General features: G+C 41.3%; 1 protein-coding gene across 2 annotated transcripts in view; it reads left to right on the top strand.

The window, feature by feature from the left end:
* ZCCHC17 (zinc finger CCHC-type containing 17) overlaps positions 1 to 16,597 on the top strand; it is a 57,434-nt gene that overhangs the window by 6,276 nt on the left and 34,561 nt on the right. For both annotated transcript variants that reach the window (XM_047724310.1, XM_047724309.1), the window contains exons 2-3: positions 2,706 to 2,826; positions 10,046 to 10,103. In XM_047724310.1, coding sequence (XP_047580266.1) covers positions 2,761 to 2,826; positions 10,046 to 10,103 — 124 coding nt within the window. In that variant the 5' untranslated portion in view covers positions 2,706 to 2,760. The remainder of the gene's footprint in view (positions 1 to 2,705; positions 2,827 to 10,045; positions 10,104 to 16,597) is intronic.

Here is a 16,597-nt window from a genome sequence, read left to right as displayed (position 1 = left end):
TTTCCCCCTAAGATTTTAGTTATTTGAGAGAGTGAGAGAGAAAGCAAGAGCATGAGCACACACACAGGGAGAGGGAGAGAGAGAAGCAGACTCTCCACTGAGCAGGGAGCCTGGTTCGGGGCTTGATCCCAGGACCTGGGATCATGATCTGAGCTGAAGGCAGACATTTAACCAACTGAGCCACCCAGGTGCCCCCAGAACTCTAGGTTTCTACAGAATGTAATTTGAAAGAAAATTTTAAGTTCCGTTTTTTAAAAATGGCAACCCTCTGCTTTCGTGAAATTGTAAACCTTCTACTGTTATGTTTCAGGATTTCCCACAGTAATGCATACTGCTTTCTTTCCTGAAGAATTGCGCAGGGTTTCTCAGGGTAGTGTTCTATAGAAGGAGCCAATAGGAGAGCTTTAAGTTACGTGGTCATACTCTTAGCACAGCAGAAATCTGTAAGAATCAACTTAAGATTTTTTCTACTTTTATCGCTCTTCCCATGACCTTTGTGTAGAAGGAACAGGTGATCAACTAAGACATTTGAGCTCAATTTAGGTGTCCTAACCGCTGATGCCTCTATGGATTCTATACCTCACTGTATGGATTCTATACTTCACTAGTGTTCCCAGAGCTGGAGGAATTAAGGTCTCTTGATAGAGCCACTGGCCTCAGGTCAATAACCTTTATACTAGGATGTGAGGTGAGAAATGCTGGTTAGAGGGAGGGAAAGATTGGAGATGAGCCTGCATAGCTGGGAAGTGGAAGAAGCAGGATCTAACCAGGCTGTGATACATGGATTTAACCTGTTTATCAGCCATTTCTCAAGAACTGACAAATCTGCCTCCATTCTATGTTCTATTAGTAAAGTAATAAAAACCACCTATGGCTGATATAAGCCGAAAAGCACAAGTTTATTGCAAGGATACAAAGTTCTCTTACAGAACTCAAGGAGAAGGATGTAGGAACCTGGGGGTGATACTAGGACCAGGATTTGGAAGACTGATAGGATTTTCTCTCATTTTTGTTTTAAGCGAGGCAGTTCAATTAATGGATGGTCCTATAGATCAGGAAGACTTTGCAAAACTAGGACCCGAAGTTGTCATATGAAAGTGAGGGGGTTGAGGAGAGAAGAAGGTATTTGGATATGAAAATCTAAGGAAAACAGAGTTTCAAGTCTTATTGTCAGGAAGTGTAATTGGGAGGAAAAAGATACCCGAGGGCAGTACCATTAGATTTATCTTCATGTAGCAGTGATTTATCCAGCAGAGTAAAGTGGCATGGTTAAGAGCCACTAGACTGCAAGTTCCCTCTCTGTTTAAAACAGGAGACTGAGGGGCACCTGGGTGGCTCAGTGGGCTAAAGCCTCTGCCTTCGGCTCAGGTCATGATCTCAGGGTCCTGGGATCGAGCCCCGCATCGGGCTTTCTGCTCAGCGGGGAGCCTGCTTCCTCTTCTCTCTCTGCCTGCCTCTCTGCCTACTTGTGATCTGTCTGTCAAATAAATAAATAAAATCTTTAAAAAAACAAAAAAACAGGAGACTGAGCAAGAGTATCCGTAAGGTCCCTTCCAACTCCAAAGTGGTAAGATTCTACTCAGGCAGCATCACCATCATCCAGGAGCTTGTGGAAATATACAATCTCAGGCACCACTTCAGACTTACTGAATTGCAGTCTGCATTTTAACATGATTCATAAATAGTTAAGTAAATTTGGTAGGGGCGCCTGGGTGGCTCAGTGGGTTAAAGCCTCTGCCTTCAGCTCAGGTCGTAATCCCAGGGTCCTGGGATCAAGCCCCGAGTCGGGCTCTCTGCTCGGCGGGGAGCCTGCTTCCTCCTCTCTCTCTGCCTGCCTCTCTGCCTACTTGTGATCTCTGCCTCTCAAATAAATAAATAAAAAATCTTTAAAAAAAAAAAAGTTAAGTAAATTTGGTACATCCAAGAATGGATTGTTATGTGGGCACTAAAAAAAGAGGTGTAGGGGCACCTGGGTGGTGCATTTAGTTAAGTGTCCAACTCTTAGTTTCAACTCAGGTGGTATTCTCAGGGTCATGACATCGAGCCCCACATTGGGTTCCACGCTCACTGCAGAGTCTGTTTAAGACTCTTCTGGGGCGCCTGGTGGCTGAGAGGGTTAAGCCTCTGCCTTCGGCTCAGGTCATGATCCCAGGGTCCTGGGATCAAGCCCCACATTGGGCTCTCTGCTGAGCGGGGAGCCTGCCTCCTCCTCTCTCTCTGCCTGCCTCTCTGCCTACTTGTGATCTCTGTCAAGTAAATAAATAAAATCTTAAAAATAAAAAGAATGTCACCTACAGCTTGAGAGCTTTGAGGATTAAATGAGATATTGGCTGTTTGGTGCTTAGCATGGTACCTGGACATTCTTGATAAATGTTACCTCTTATTACTATTCCTTTTTTAAAAATTCAGTTTCACACACACACATCTCAAAGCCTTCCTTTGACAAAAGAATAGTAATAATAGCGATTAGAAAAAAAAACAAAACAAAACAGACTAATGGCCTTGGGTAAGTATCAATTGGGAAAAAAAGGATCCAAGTTTCCACAACTCCTCATGATGACTGTGGGCAAAAGAGATGTGGATGAAAGCGCCTAGTGTTAAATCTAATGCCATTATTCTGTAGAGACTAGCAGGGGATTATATGCACATTTCTTCTTTAATGCAGATGTCTTTCGCACGTTGTTTGTCTTATTTCTTTGTGATAGGACACTTGAATTAGCTTCAGCAGAAGAGAAATGGAGGAGCCATAGAACATTAAGGATGAATTCAGGAAGACCCGAGACCATGGAGAACTTGCCGGCTCTCTACACTATTTTCCAAGGAGAGGTATATTCTTTTTGGCCTTAAAAACTTTCCATTTGTGTTAAGCATAGTTGCGGGGTGAAAAGCAGCTGGGTTTGGAGCTTCTGTCCGCTTGAGAATATGTGGAGCATCGCAGTTCAAACAGGAAGGACTAGTGGAACATCTGGCTACTATTTGTACCTCCTCTAAGCTCCAGACTCCTAACTGCATACTTGACATCTTCATTTGGGTACCTCACAGCATGTCTACTTAATGTTTTTTTTTTTTTTTTTTTTTTAAAGATTTCATCCATTTATTTGGCAGAGAGAAATCACAAGTAAGCAGAGAGGCAGGCAGAGAGAGAGGAGGAAGCAGGCTCCCTGCCTAGGCTCGAACCTAGGACCTGGGATCATGACCTGAGCCGAAGGCAGCGGCTTAACCCACTGAGCCACCCAGGCGCCCTCTACTTAATGTTTTAAACTGAATTTTTTCTTGCTTTCTTTCTTTTAAAAGAAATTTATTTTTTTTAAATAATTTCTACACCTAACATGTGGCTCAGACTCACCCCAAGATCAAGAGGCAGATGCTTCACCGCCTGAGCCAGCCAGGTGCCCCTGAATTTTTTCTTTTCTTTCTTTTTTTTTTTTTTAAAGATTTTATTTATTTATTTGACAGACAGAGATTACAAGTAGGCAGAGAGGCAGGTAGAGAGAGAGGAGGAAGCAGGCTTCCCGCTGAGCAGAGAGCCTGATGCGGGGCTTGATTCCAGGACCCTGGGATCACGACCTGAGCCGAAGGCAGAGGTTTTAACCCACTGAGCCACCCAGGAGCCCCTGAATTTTTTTATTTTCTAACCAGGTCTTTTCTTTTAGTCTTTCCTATCTCAGCACATGGAACCACTGTCCTTTCAGGTACCCATGCTAAATGTCTGGACATCATCCTTCATTTCTCCTCTTGATTCGATCTTGATTTTCTCTCTCCCTCCAGTCCATCAGCAAGTTGTACTATTGCTTCCTCCCAGATATATCTCTTGAATGTATACTTCTTTATCCCTGTGGCACCCCATTAATTCATGCTCTCCATTTCTTCTTAAGCCACTGGGGTCTCTATGCCTATCTCTGTGCCTGTAGACTATATGTTTATAGTCCCTCTTTAATCTGGACTTGGCCTTTGCCTACCCTGACTGTGTGGTTTTGTTCTATTCTACTCGCATACCAGCCACACTGGCTTCCTTACCACTCTGAGCATTCTAAGCTTTTTTCCTTCTCAGGACTTTTGTACATGCTGTGTCCAACTACCCCACTCTCCCACTAACTTCTTTTCATGTTTTAGGTCTTGACCCTAAGGTCTCCTCAGAGATATTTTCCCTACCATAAATAAATAGGCTCACCCTATATTTGTGTACTTGTGTAATATCCATCTTTCTCATAAGACACTAAGCTCCATGAGGGCAGACCCCTGTATGTTTTGTTTGCGGTTGTAGCTCTCAGTCCCAGCTAGTTGGATAGAAAATAACAGGTGCCCATTACATCTGTGGTGACTGAATGATCAGCCTTTGAAGAAGAAGGCATTGTATTTGTAGAGCACGCAAAACCTGGATTCCTGTCCTAGTGCTTTTACTTTGTGATTCTTTTTTTTTTTAAGATTTTTATTTATTTGACAGAGATCACAAGTAGGCAGAGAGGCAGGCAGTGAGAGAGGAGGAAGCAGGCTCCCTGCTGAGAAGAGACCTCGATGCGGGGCTTGATCCCACGACCCTGGGATCATGACCTGAGCCGAAGGCAGAGGCTTTAACCCACTGAACCACCCAGGCGCCCATTACTGTGTGATTCTTGAGACCACCCCTTACTCTCTTCGAGTCTTGGTTTTCTCATTTGTTAAATGGAGATAATCATTTCTTTCATAGGATTGCCACGATGGTTAAATAAGCTATCATCTATAAAAACAATGCCTGAGATAGATAATGTTAATGAATTCTTACTCTTTCTCCTCTCAAAGCAATATTTTAACAGTATCATTCTTACTTGCTTCATGGTTGTTCATACTTGCTTTTTGGTTGACAGAGTTTCATCTTCTGATAATGGGAGGTCTTTGAGGGCAGACTTTGTGTCTGTCAGTTGGCTATAGATAATTGTGGCTCTTGACTTCTGTTAAGTCAGTCCCAACTTGTAAAGTTAAGATACAAAGGATAATAATGTTCTAGCAAATAGTAAACATTTCTGCTCTTCAGAGCCTTTGTCTTTTTTCTTTAAGGCCTGTGGTGTTCCTAGAGATCAGAGAGGTACCAGGGCTCAGAAGGGGAAGTGGGTAGCACTAGAGATGAAATTGATTTTCCTGATGATGAAGTTTGTTTGTCAGGTGTTGCACAGAAGGCAAAGAAGAGTGCTGTGCCCTTCACAGACTGACTCAGATTTCTGAAGTGACTCTTGCCCAACAGCTGCTTATATAAAGTGGGACTTGAACTAGTGTAGGTTTTATATGTTACTTTTAAGGATGGATGGTCTAGGGTAATGTTTGGGGAGAACTTAGTAGTCCTAGCTTAGTATTTCAGGAGCACGTTTTGAAAAAATGATGGTTTAGGGCGCCTGGGTGGCTCAGTGGGTTGAATCTCTGCCTTCAGCTCAGGTCATGACCTCAGGGTCCTAGGATCGAGTCCCGCATTGGGCTCTCTGCTTGGCAGGGAGCCTGCTTCCCCTTCTCTCTCTCTGCCTGCCTCTCTGCCTACTTGTGATCTCGCTCTGTCAAATAAATAAATAAAATCTTTAAAAAAAAAAGAAAAAATGATGGTTTAGAAATGACTGGAATTAGGGAGAGAGAAGTTGCTTGATGTATCAGAAAGAAGAAACTATTTTTCAGAATATTCATCCACAAATATTTAATAAGTACCTGATATTTCAAAGAAGACTCAGTTACATTAAAATTCAAAAAGATTTGTCAGCATCACATATGTTAGTACTTTTATACATTCTGTGTCATTGACTCTCCAAAAAATTATTACCCTCGTTTATGGATAAGGAAACTCCTCTCAAAAGTTAATTAATTGCCCAGTGGTTAATAAATAACAAAACTGGGATTTTATTTTATTTATTTTTTAAAAAGATATATTTATTTATTTTGGAGAGAGAGGAAGAAGGAGAGTGGGAGAAAGGTTGCAGGGAGAGGGGAAGCAGACTCCCTGCTGAGTGTAGAGCCCCGTGCTCGCTGATCTCAGAACCCTGAGATCATGACCTGAGCTGAAACCAAGAGTCAGATGCCCAACCAACAGAGCCACCCAGGTGCCCCCAAAATGGGATTTTAAATCAAGTCCTTTCTCCAAGTCTGCTTTCTGCTAAACTGCTCCTGGGGTGTCCAATTTATCAAAAATGCATGGAGGAACCAAAAGAACCTTAGGAGAACTCTTCTAACTGAATTGAAATATAGAAAGAGGGTTGATAGTAAATCTAGTTGTTCCACAGTCATTTGGCTTTCAGTAACAGCATTTATCACAGTCTGTCTTGTAAGGTTATTACTTGTGTGTGTGTTTGTCTCCTCCACTAGAGCATGAGTTACTGGAGAGGAAGGGCCGTGGTTGTCTCATATATCTTGGTAACTACATCAAATTTATTTCAAAATAGGTTGGACATTTTTTTAAGTGTTTTTATTTCACAGTACCTAATATGATATCTTGCATGTGAGTGCTCAGCAAATTTTTTTTTTTTAAGATTTTATTTATTTTTTTGATAGAGATCACAAGTAGGCAGAGAGGCAGGCAGAGAGAGAAGGGGGGAAGCAGGCTCCCTGCTGAGCAGAGAGCCTGATGCAGGGCTCGATCCCAGGACCCTGAGATCATGACCTGAGCTGAAGGCAGAGGCTTAACCCACCGAGCCACCCAGGCACCCCAGTACTCAGCAAATGTTTGAATAAAATTGAACCCAAGCTTCTTTGGACCAATCTGCCTTGAAGAAACAAGTGATATAGACCATAACCTAGCAGTTTTTCTCTTAGCAGGCTCAGCAGGGCTGGGGAGCCCAGTGACTGAATAAGTGAGAATCCAGTATTCATCCTTCTCTCATCCTCTGAGAGGTTATCTTGGTGTTGGAGTTGATGAAGTGTGGTAGCAGGTATAAGCGTAGCAGTGTGAATTGGGATTTGGCTCAGCCCAGCCATAGGCAAAGAAATGCTTAGGGAAGTTTGGTGTTGGTGAGGTGGAAATGGCATTGAACTAGAAGTAAAAAGACTTCTGTTCTTGCTACTTTCCACCTTTGTGACTTTGGACAAGTAATATAGGTCTCTGAGCCTCAAGTTGCTCCCTCACATTATGGAGTAACTACTTTTAAGGCCAATGTAGCCTCTACTCCAAAGATGATAAACTCATTTTGCCTGAGCCCTGAGTTTAGTTGATATAATTACTGAATTTTTTCCCCTGAGTTATTTGACTAATTATTCTTGGGACACCAGACAGACTGTGTGATCATCTACAGCAGGTGCCATTCTGTTAATTTCAACTCTGACTGCACCCTAGGAGACACAGTGATGGAAACACCTGGTACTGGAAATAGGCAAGAATGCCTTTTCCTGACTAAACAGTTGAGTGCATCCATTCCGGAGCACATTAACTTTTTCTTTTGGGAGAGGCCAAATTAAGGTCTGTTAATGATATTTCCTCAAAAGATCATAATGTGACACTGGAGTTCAGGATTGAAAAGTGAGATGGTCTTAATTTACAGCAGCAAGGTGAGTTGGGCTCCAAATTCCAGATGGTTCTTTTAAGTTTGTTAGATAACTCTGTCCTTAATAATGTTGTTATGCAGTAAGAAACACCTTAGTCATCTTTCTAGATCTGTGGAGCTAAAGTCAGTTACTAAATTAAAGCAAAAGCTGAGGCGCCTGGGTGGCTCAGTCATTTGGGTGGTCGACTCTTGATTTTGGCTCAGGTCATGGTCTCCGGGTCATGGGATCTAGCCCCAACTGGGCTCTGTGCCGGGCATGGAGCCTGCTTGGGAGTCTTTCTCTCCCTCTCTCTTTTCCTCACTTCTTGCATACATGCGTGCATGCGCATGTTCTCTATCTTTCTCTCTCTTAAAAAAAAAAAAAAAAGTTTAAAAGCAAAAGCCTTTAGTTGGTCCAGAAAGAAGGGATTTGCTTTTATTATAATTAAAAATTTACAATCTTGGGCACCTGACTGGCTCACTTGGTTAAGCGACTGCCTTCGGTTCAGGTCATGATCCTGGAGTCCCAGGATCAAGTCCTACATCGGGCTTCCTGCTTAGCAGGGAGGCTGCTTCTCCCTCTGACCTTCTCCCCTGTCATGCTCTCTCTCTCTCACGCTCTCTCTCTCTCAAGTGAATAAAATTTTAAAAAAAACTTAAAAAAAAAGTTACAGTTTTATCTGTATCCATGTAGCCCTGTTTTGCAGAAAACAACTTGCTTTGTGTATTGGGGTAAGCACTTTGTGTCTCTGGTCTTCCTTTCCTCATTTGAAGCATGATAGGATCACACCAGCTAATCTCTGACAACTTTCCTCCAGTTTCACCTTACCTTGATTTTAAGTACTAGTATCTGCCTCATTGTACTGTTTCTTTGGGACTGTTTGGTCCCCACCCCACTATAACATATTCATCAGTATAAAAGAGGACTTTTGGTTCTTGGGACACCTGGTTGGCTCAGTCATTTAGGTGTCTAACTTTAGCTCAGGTCATGATCTCAGGATCCTGGGATCCAGTCCCTCTCCTGGCTCTGTGCTCAGCGGGGAGTCTGCTTCTCCTTCTCTCTCCACCCCTCCTCCTGCTCATGTGCACTCTCTCAAATAAATAAAATCTTAAAAAAAAAAAAAAAAGCTTTTGGTTCTTAACCCATTAATGCTGTATCATAGAGTTATTTCAAGTGTTCATTTAAAAATATGTTAGAATTTTATAGTTCAAGGGAACTTATGAGCAGTTCTAGTGTAGTTAAGACTCACTGGGTTCAGATCCCAGCTCTGCTGCTGACTAGCTTTGTGCTTTGGGTAAGTTGCTTGGTCTCCCCATCAGTTTGTCATCAAATGAGAACAATAACAGTACCAATATCATATGGTATCATGAGGAGTATGTAAAAGAAAAGCACTTTGAGGGGTGCCTGGGTGGCTCAGTGGGTTAAAGCCTCTGCCTTCGGCTCAGGTCATGATCCCAGGGTCCTGGGATCGAGCCCCGGATCGGGCTCTCTGCTCAGCGGGGAGCCTGCTTCCCCCTCTCTCTCTACCTGCCTCTCTGTCTACTTGTGATCTCTGTCAATAAAAATAAATAAATAAATAAAAGAAAAGCAGTTTGAACAGCATTTTACACATAGTGAGTAGTCAATGTGTATTAGTGAACAGCGGTGCAGTGGGACTTGACTTGTCCTATTCACTCACCTTCTCTTAGTTTTGGTGAAGCTGATACAGTGAGTACCTGAGATGAAACAACTAATTAAAGTCACTGAAAAAATAAAGCTTATCCCTGTAAGATTATATTGAATACTTTATAAATAATAATGAATTTAGTGATAAATATGGAATTTAGTGACAGTTTTAATCCCAATCCCCGGGTTGGGGGGTGGGCTAGAGGATGGATGGGAGGCAGAGATAGAGTTTGGGTTAATGTTTTATCTGGCAGGGGTTCTGGGCCTTTCATTACTATTGCCTGTTACATAGACCCATTAAGCCTCTAACTTCTCCATCTTAGGGCACCTCCACAAAAGACTCAGGGACAACTCTTTTTCTCTCTCATTACATCTTTCTAGGTTCTATTACATATCTGTATTAGTATTTTCTGTAGTTGTCTTGTAAAATCTAAGACTGGTTTGGAGTTAAATAGAGCAGGCTATATCATCAGTTTTGACTTGAAGTTTAGGAGAAAGGACTGTCCTATATAATCCATCCCAAATTATTAAAGTTCTCTGTATTGGGATTGGGGATCTCAGCCCTAGCTAATAGAAAGTGTAACTTTATTACCAGATTTTCTGCTGTGTGTTCCTTTTCTTCAAATATCTCCTTTGGGGATTTCAGTACGTGTGGGATTTCGACATCCCTAGATTTTGTCATACCATCTGACAACACTCCAATCTCAGCAGTGTGTTTCGTGTGTTCAAAAAGAACAGAAAGAATATTTGACAGAACATAGTTTTAGGGAGCTCTGCAACATCAGTGCCAAGTAGAAATTCAGGGAGACTAGGTTAAATGCTATGGAAGAGAGATTCTCATTTGTGTGACATTGATTCTTTTTCTTTTTCTTTCTTTCTTTCTTTTTTTTTTTTTTTTTGGTCTTTATAGGTTGCTATGGTGACAGACTATGGAGCCTTCATCAAAATCCCAGGTTGTCGGAAGCAAGGTGGGAACCTGTCACTTGAAAGTCAGCCCTTCCATTCCACTGTCTTTTGTCACCCCTCCACATCCTGATTATAGACTCTTTTACAGATAGTACTTTGGTTTTTGTCTTTAGTGTAGAGATATGGATATAGACAAATGATGACAGTCCATGTTTTTGTTGGCCTTAACTCAGAAGAATGATGCTCTCTGACTTGGTCAGGGGCTAGGTATAGCTACTTTTGGAACCAGCTCTTGTCTAAATTTCACCTGTGACCCTAGGCAAGGCCCTTGACCTCTTTGGTCTTAGAATTTGGGGTAGGGCAGTCTAATCCCTCTCTGATGCTGATGTGGATTTTCTAGTATATGGCACAGGGAATGGGAATAGTTTTGTAACCAATATGAATATATTATATGTATTATGCTTTAATTTTTCTATTTATTTATTTATTTATAAAAGATTTTATTTATTTATTTGACAGACAGAGATCACAAGTAGGCAAAGAGGCAGGCAGAGAGAGAGGGGGAAGCAGGCTCCCTGCTAAGCAGAGAGCCCGATGCAGGGCTCAATCCCAGGACCCGAGATCATGACCTGAGCCGAAGGCAGAGGCTTTAACCCACAGAGCCACCCAGGCGCCCCTAATTTTTCTTTTTAAAGTGACAGACACTAGTTGAATATTTCTTGAGAATCCCCTTATTATCTATAATCTTATTTGTTTCTTAAAATAATTGTGTTAAGTAGAAAAGACAGGTTCTATAGACTGGTGGCCTGCTCAGAGTGATTTAGCTAGGTAATGGCATAGCTAGGTCTAGAACCTGAGCCTTCTAATTCTTAGCCCATAGGCTTTTTACCATACCGCAGTGCTAGTAGATCCAAAATCTCAACTTGCTTATTCCTTGTGCTATAATAAATTAAGGATTTATTGAAGATGTTAATGCAAAAAAATATAACTACAAGGATATTAGAAAAATATGGAATGGTATTTGACTTCATAAAAGTAAAAAATTTTATTTTAAAAATCATAAAGTGTATTGGGAAAAAGAATTTGTAGGACACATGACGGAAGACTAATTAAAAAAAAGGGAAAGTAGGAAAAGGTGCCAAGAATATGGAAAAAATTCATAGGAGAAAGAATAACAATTGATTGATAAATGTCTTAAAAAATGCTCATTCTCCAGATTGATTTAAAACTAATGTAAAGCCTCTTTCTCTCTCTCCCTCTGCCCCTCCCTGCTTTATGTGTGCTCTCTCTCTCTCTTGCTCTCTAAAATAAATAAATCTGTAAAAAAAACAAAACTAACTTACACTGTGGCACACTATGCAGTGAACACTACTTGGCGGTAAAGTGAAATGAGATGAAGCGTGGTTGTATGCAACGATCTGGCTCAGTCTCCAGAGAATTATGTTGAGTGAAAAAAGCTAATCCCAGAAGGTTGCATACCTTCTGATTCCTGATTCCTTTTGTGTAACATCCTGTTATGGTTTTTGTTTTTTTTTTTGCAGTTTTATTGAGAAGTAATTCATATACCATGCATTTCACCCAAATGTACAAATCAGTGGATTTTTATATATTCACAATTTTGCAACCATCACTACAATCTAATGTGAGAACATTTTCATCACGCTCAAAGAGAAACTCTGTACCTATTAGCAGTCACTCCAGATTACCATCCCGCCTGCCCAAACCTTAGGCATCCACTAGTCTATCTTCTGTCTTTATATGTTTGCCTCATCTGGGCATTTCTTATTAAGTGGAATCATACAACATGTCTTTTTGACTGACTTCTTCACTCAGTATGTTCCCTAGGATCTTTTCTGCTGTGGAAAGTGTCAGTACTACAGGTGTTTATTGCCATTGCCGAATGTGGCGGGTAATTAACCAGTTCTCCAGTTCTTTGATTCTCTGACACCAGCTGGGTATCCTACAGCTCAATTCAATTTTGACTCTAACTGCCCAGAGGTAGAGCCCTCCGCTACTCCACAGACTTCAGGGCTGCGTTCCACAACACTGCTCTCACTTCAGACGCCAGTTACAAGCATCAAGTCCCCAGATTACCCACACTTCTGTCAAACTTGGCTACACATTTGAATGTTCCCACACCACCCACCCCACCCCCTCGTTCTGATAATTTGCTGGAACAGCTCAGAGAACACCAGAAGTGCGATACTTACTGTTACAGTTAACAAACTGGGTAAAGGGTATCCAGGATTTCCCTGCATTATTTCTTTTGACTACATGTGAATCTAAAATTATCTCAAAATGGTTTTTTAAAGTGATTTAAAACACTCATAAGATTTTTGAGATTAACAAATGCTAAAGACATTGCTGTTACCTTGTATGTTAACTAACTGGAATTTAAGTAAAAACTTACCAAAATTACTACTAATAACAAATTTTGGAAATAGGCATTTTCAGTAATAGTTTTACTTACTTTTGGGAACATAAATTGTTGTATATTTTGGCAATGTCTATTGACATTTTTAATATGCTTCTTCTTTAATCCAGTAGTCTTTTAGCAGATTGTTTGTAGCATAGACTTAGATAAATTATGTACATTTATGCAGTGAACTATGCAGATGATAAGAAGCATGATACTTTGATGCTGGTGCCTTCTTCATTTCATTTTATTTATTTATTTATTTGACACAGAGAGAGAGAGTGAAAGAGGGAACATGAGCATGGGGAGTGGGAGAGGGAGAAGCAGGCTCTCCACTGAGCAGGAAGCCCAATGCGATGCCTGCAGGGCCAGATTCCAGGATCTGGGGATCATGACCTGAGCCGAAGACAGATGCTTAACAACTGAGCCACCCAGGCGCCCCTGCCTTCTTCATTTTACCAGAAAGGATCTCTGAAAACTCCCCCCACACTGCTGCCTTACTGAGAGCCTTTGTAAGATAGCGCTGGTTGTAGGAAGCATTTTTATTTCAGAGATGGTAAAGTGAGGGCAGGAATGTGCCTCTTAGAATTCATGAAATGGGTACATCCCAACTTACTGAAATGGAAAGATGCACAAGGTAAGATGAAACAGCATGTTGCAGCAGAGTTTGAAGAACAGGACCTTCCCTACCCTCCCTGCATACATTTTTAAAAAACTTTATTTAAAGATTTTATTTATTTATTTGTCGGAGAGTGAGAGAGAGATCATAAACAGGGGGAGAGGCAGGCAGAGGGAGAAGCAGGCTGCATGTTCAGAGACTTGCTTGATCGCAGGACTCTGGGATCATGACCTGAGCCGAAGGCAGATGCTTAACTGACTGAGCCACCCAGGCATCCCATCCCTACCTACATTTTAAAGCATGTGTACGTTAGCCTATGTAGTTTTGGAATTACTGCATATGTTTAGAAGAAAGCCTAAGAAGCATACTCAACAAACTGTTGACAGAGGTCACCTCTGGAGTGTTCAGTTTGCTAGGGGAGACATGGACATGGAATAGGGACTTTTTCTTTGGACAGTTTTTTTTTTAAAGATTTTATTTATTTGACAGAGAGAGATCACAAGTGGGCAGAGAGGCAAGCAGAGAGAGAGAGAAGAGGAAGCAGGCTCCCTGCAGAGCAAAGAGCCCTATGTGGGACTCGATCCCAGGACCCTGAGATCATGACCTGAGCTGAAGGCAGAGGCTTAACCCACTGAGCCACCCAGGTGCCCCTGGACAGTTTTTTAAAACAAAATTTTTCCTTTAAAATAAGTCCAACAGCTGATCTTTCGATAATAAAGCCCTGCTCCCAGCCTTGGAGACTATGCCACAAATTGCATCTTGATTAGAAAGGGCTCACCAGTAGTTTCCAAGCTAGCAGTAGCAATCTATTATAAAGTTTCTCATTTTCTGTTGTTTGGCTTTAATGGGAGGGAACTCATCGCAGTCCCTCTAGACATGTACCTTTTCTGGTCTGAAGACAGATTTTCTTGGTGTACTCGCCGTAGCTCCCAGTACTTGAAAGTCCCATCCTTGCTTGTGCATTTATGTGGTACTTTGGGGACTGTATGGAGATGAAAGACCTGCCACCTCTTAGCAGTTAGTCTTCCACTGACTCGTGTCCATGCCCTGTCAGGGGATGCCTCCGACTGTGGCTTCCTCTTTAGAAGTGATCTGTTAGTCTGACAGCTGGTGAGAAAAGCCTCAGAGGGAGAGCTCAGGAAGCCAAGTAATTAGGTGGGAACTCTCTAATCCTGGGCTTTTCTGTGGGTTTACTGTATAACTTGAACAGTTGTATTTTGGCTTCTCTGCTCTCGAAGGGGGAAGATCATTAAGTTCCATGCCAAAAGGACTGAGCTATAAAATAATTCTGGTCTCCAGATTTTAACATTTTGATTCAGGAAAGGAGACTCTTGGGTTGTTTTTCTCTGCCTTCTTTTCTCAGAACTTTTACCATTACTGAGTTGGAAGACCCCTTCCTAGTATTCAGATCTAAACTAGATTTCCCCCCATCTATAGTGGTGTCTAATAGAACCATCTATGATGATGGAAATGTTCTATATCTGTTCCAGTGTGTTTTCTGACACTAACCAATTCTCCAGATTCCAGTAGCAGGTGTCTTAATTCAATTCTGACGCTATCTAGCTGGAGTAACTGTCAGATACCACAAGTTAAAGGGGCTCAGACTCGCAAGACTGCCTCTGCTTCAGATGCTGGTCATATGTCCTGAGCCACTTGTACTTCTGACTGGTGCACTATGAAGCAAGGGTTCCCACGACCCCATCCTCAAGTTTCTTAATTTGCTAGAATGGCAAGGTATGGGTGGTGGGTGTACTCTAAGCTTATATGTCTTCTCTGGCACACCACCCTCCCAACAAGCTGATGTTTTCACTAACCTTGAAGCTCTCTGAATCTCATTTGTTCACGAGTTTTTATAGAGCTTAATCTCTAGCCCGTTGCCCTCTTTCCTGGAGACCAGTGGGGCTGAAAGTTCCAACCCTCTCATTTGATCTTCTGGAGACTTGGCCCATCCAGAGACATCTAGGAGCCCTACCCTAAGTCACCTCATTAGCACAAACTGGTGTGGTCAGAAGGGGCGTATGAATAACAAAAGACTATCCTATCACAGGAGAGATTCCAAGAGTTATAGGAGATGTGTACAGGCTGTGTAGGAACCAGGGACAAAGACCAAATATATTTTTGTATTATAGCACATCTGCGCTATAATAATAATTATAATGTATTAATGTACATGTACATTACGTGTACATGTAATGTACATGTAATAAATGTAATGTAGCCACTGACTTTTAACTTCATTTATTTTAATTTAAACTTAAAACAGCAACATGGCTGGTGACTATCATAGTGTCAGTGCAGTCTTCTGTGAAGTTCTTTTATTTTTTTTCTCAACTATCCTCTGCCCTACCAGCACGTGAAATTTTGGGATCAGAGACTGTTTAATGTTATATTTTTAAGGTGTCTTGCTTATGGTAGAAGCTCAAATATTTTTACTTCATGGATCCCAACACAAAGGCCAAGATCAAGCCCTGAGGGAGATCAAGAATCACACATTTTACTGACTGAGCCACCCAGGCACCCTGAAGCTCAATTATTTTTAGCAGTTAATTCAGTTTAGCACATAATTATTGAATTCTATTATCTGGTCACTATGTTAGGTGGGAACACTGAGATAAGAAAATAGTCCCTGCTGCTCTCAGATTGTTCATATACTAGAGATATGAACAAATTACAATGCAGTGTAGTAATATAAGTGAAGTTGCAGTTATCCACTGAGCTGTGAAATGTTGGGGCCTAGAACAGTATTTGAGGAATAGTGGGTATTCAGTACATTTTATTAAATGAATAAATTCTAGGGGCGCCTGGGTGACTCAGTGGGTTAAAGCCTCTGCCTTCAGCTCGGGTCCTGATCCCAGGGTCCTGTTATCGAGCCCCACATTGGGCTCTCTGCTCAGCAGGGAGCCTGCTTCCTCCTCTCTCTCTGCCTGCCTCTCTGCTTACCTGTGATCTCTGTCTGTCAAATAAATAAATAAAATCTTAAAAAAAAAAGACAAAAAAAATAACAGCTCTGCCTGTTACTGGCTTTTGACTTCCAGTTGTTTCAGACTTGAGCCTTAGTTTCCTTATCTGTGAAATGGGAATGATGTGTTTATTTTCGAGTTTCTTGATTGGCAGGATCATGTCTTATTTGTCCTTGAATCCATTTTGCCTATAATACTGTGGATATTTAATAACTATTTGAATGAACCTATAATTGCGACAAGATAAAGGGTGTGAAAGCACTTTAACTTGTGGACTTACATTATTGTCATATACCATGGATTGGTGATAACTTATTTGAAAATTCTAGAAAGGGAATTCAGATCCCCCAAAGATAAAGGGAACCTTTTATTTTGACATTTTTGGGCTGTAGCTCTAATCATTTTATTTTTAGGAACTCTTTGTAGCAGTGGGAGTTGTGAAAGAAATTGAGGTTGAACAACACATTTGGGAGAATATTTTTAAGCGAACAATAAATAGGCTACTTCTGTTTTTTTTTTGTTTTTTTTTTTAATATGTAGTGACTGAGATGCTAGCTCTTT

This window comes from Lutra lutra, chromosome 4 (genome assembly GCF_902655055.1).
Source record: "Lutra lutra chromosome 4, mLutLut1.2, whole genome shotgun sequence".
Taxonomy (NCBI): Eukaryota; Metazoa; Chordata; class Mammalia; order Carnivora; family Mustelidae; genus Lutra; species Lutra lutra.
The sequence above is the reverse complement of the archived record's forward strand: the minus strand, read 5'-3'. Positions and strand labels throughout refer to the sequence as shown.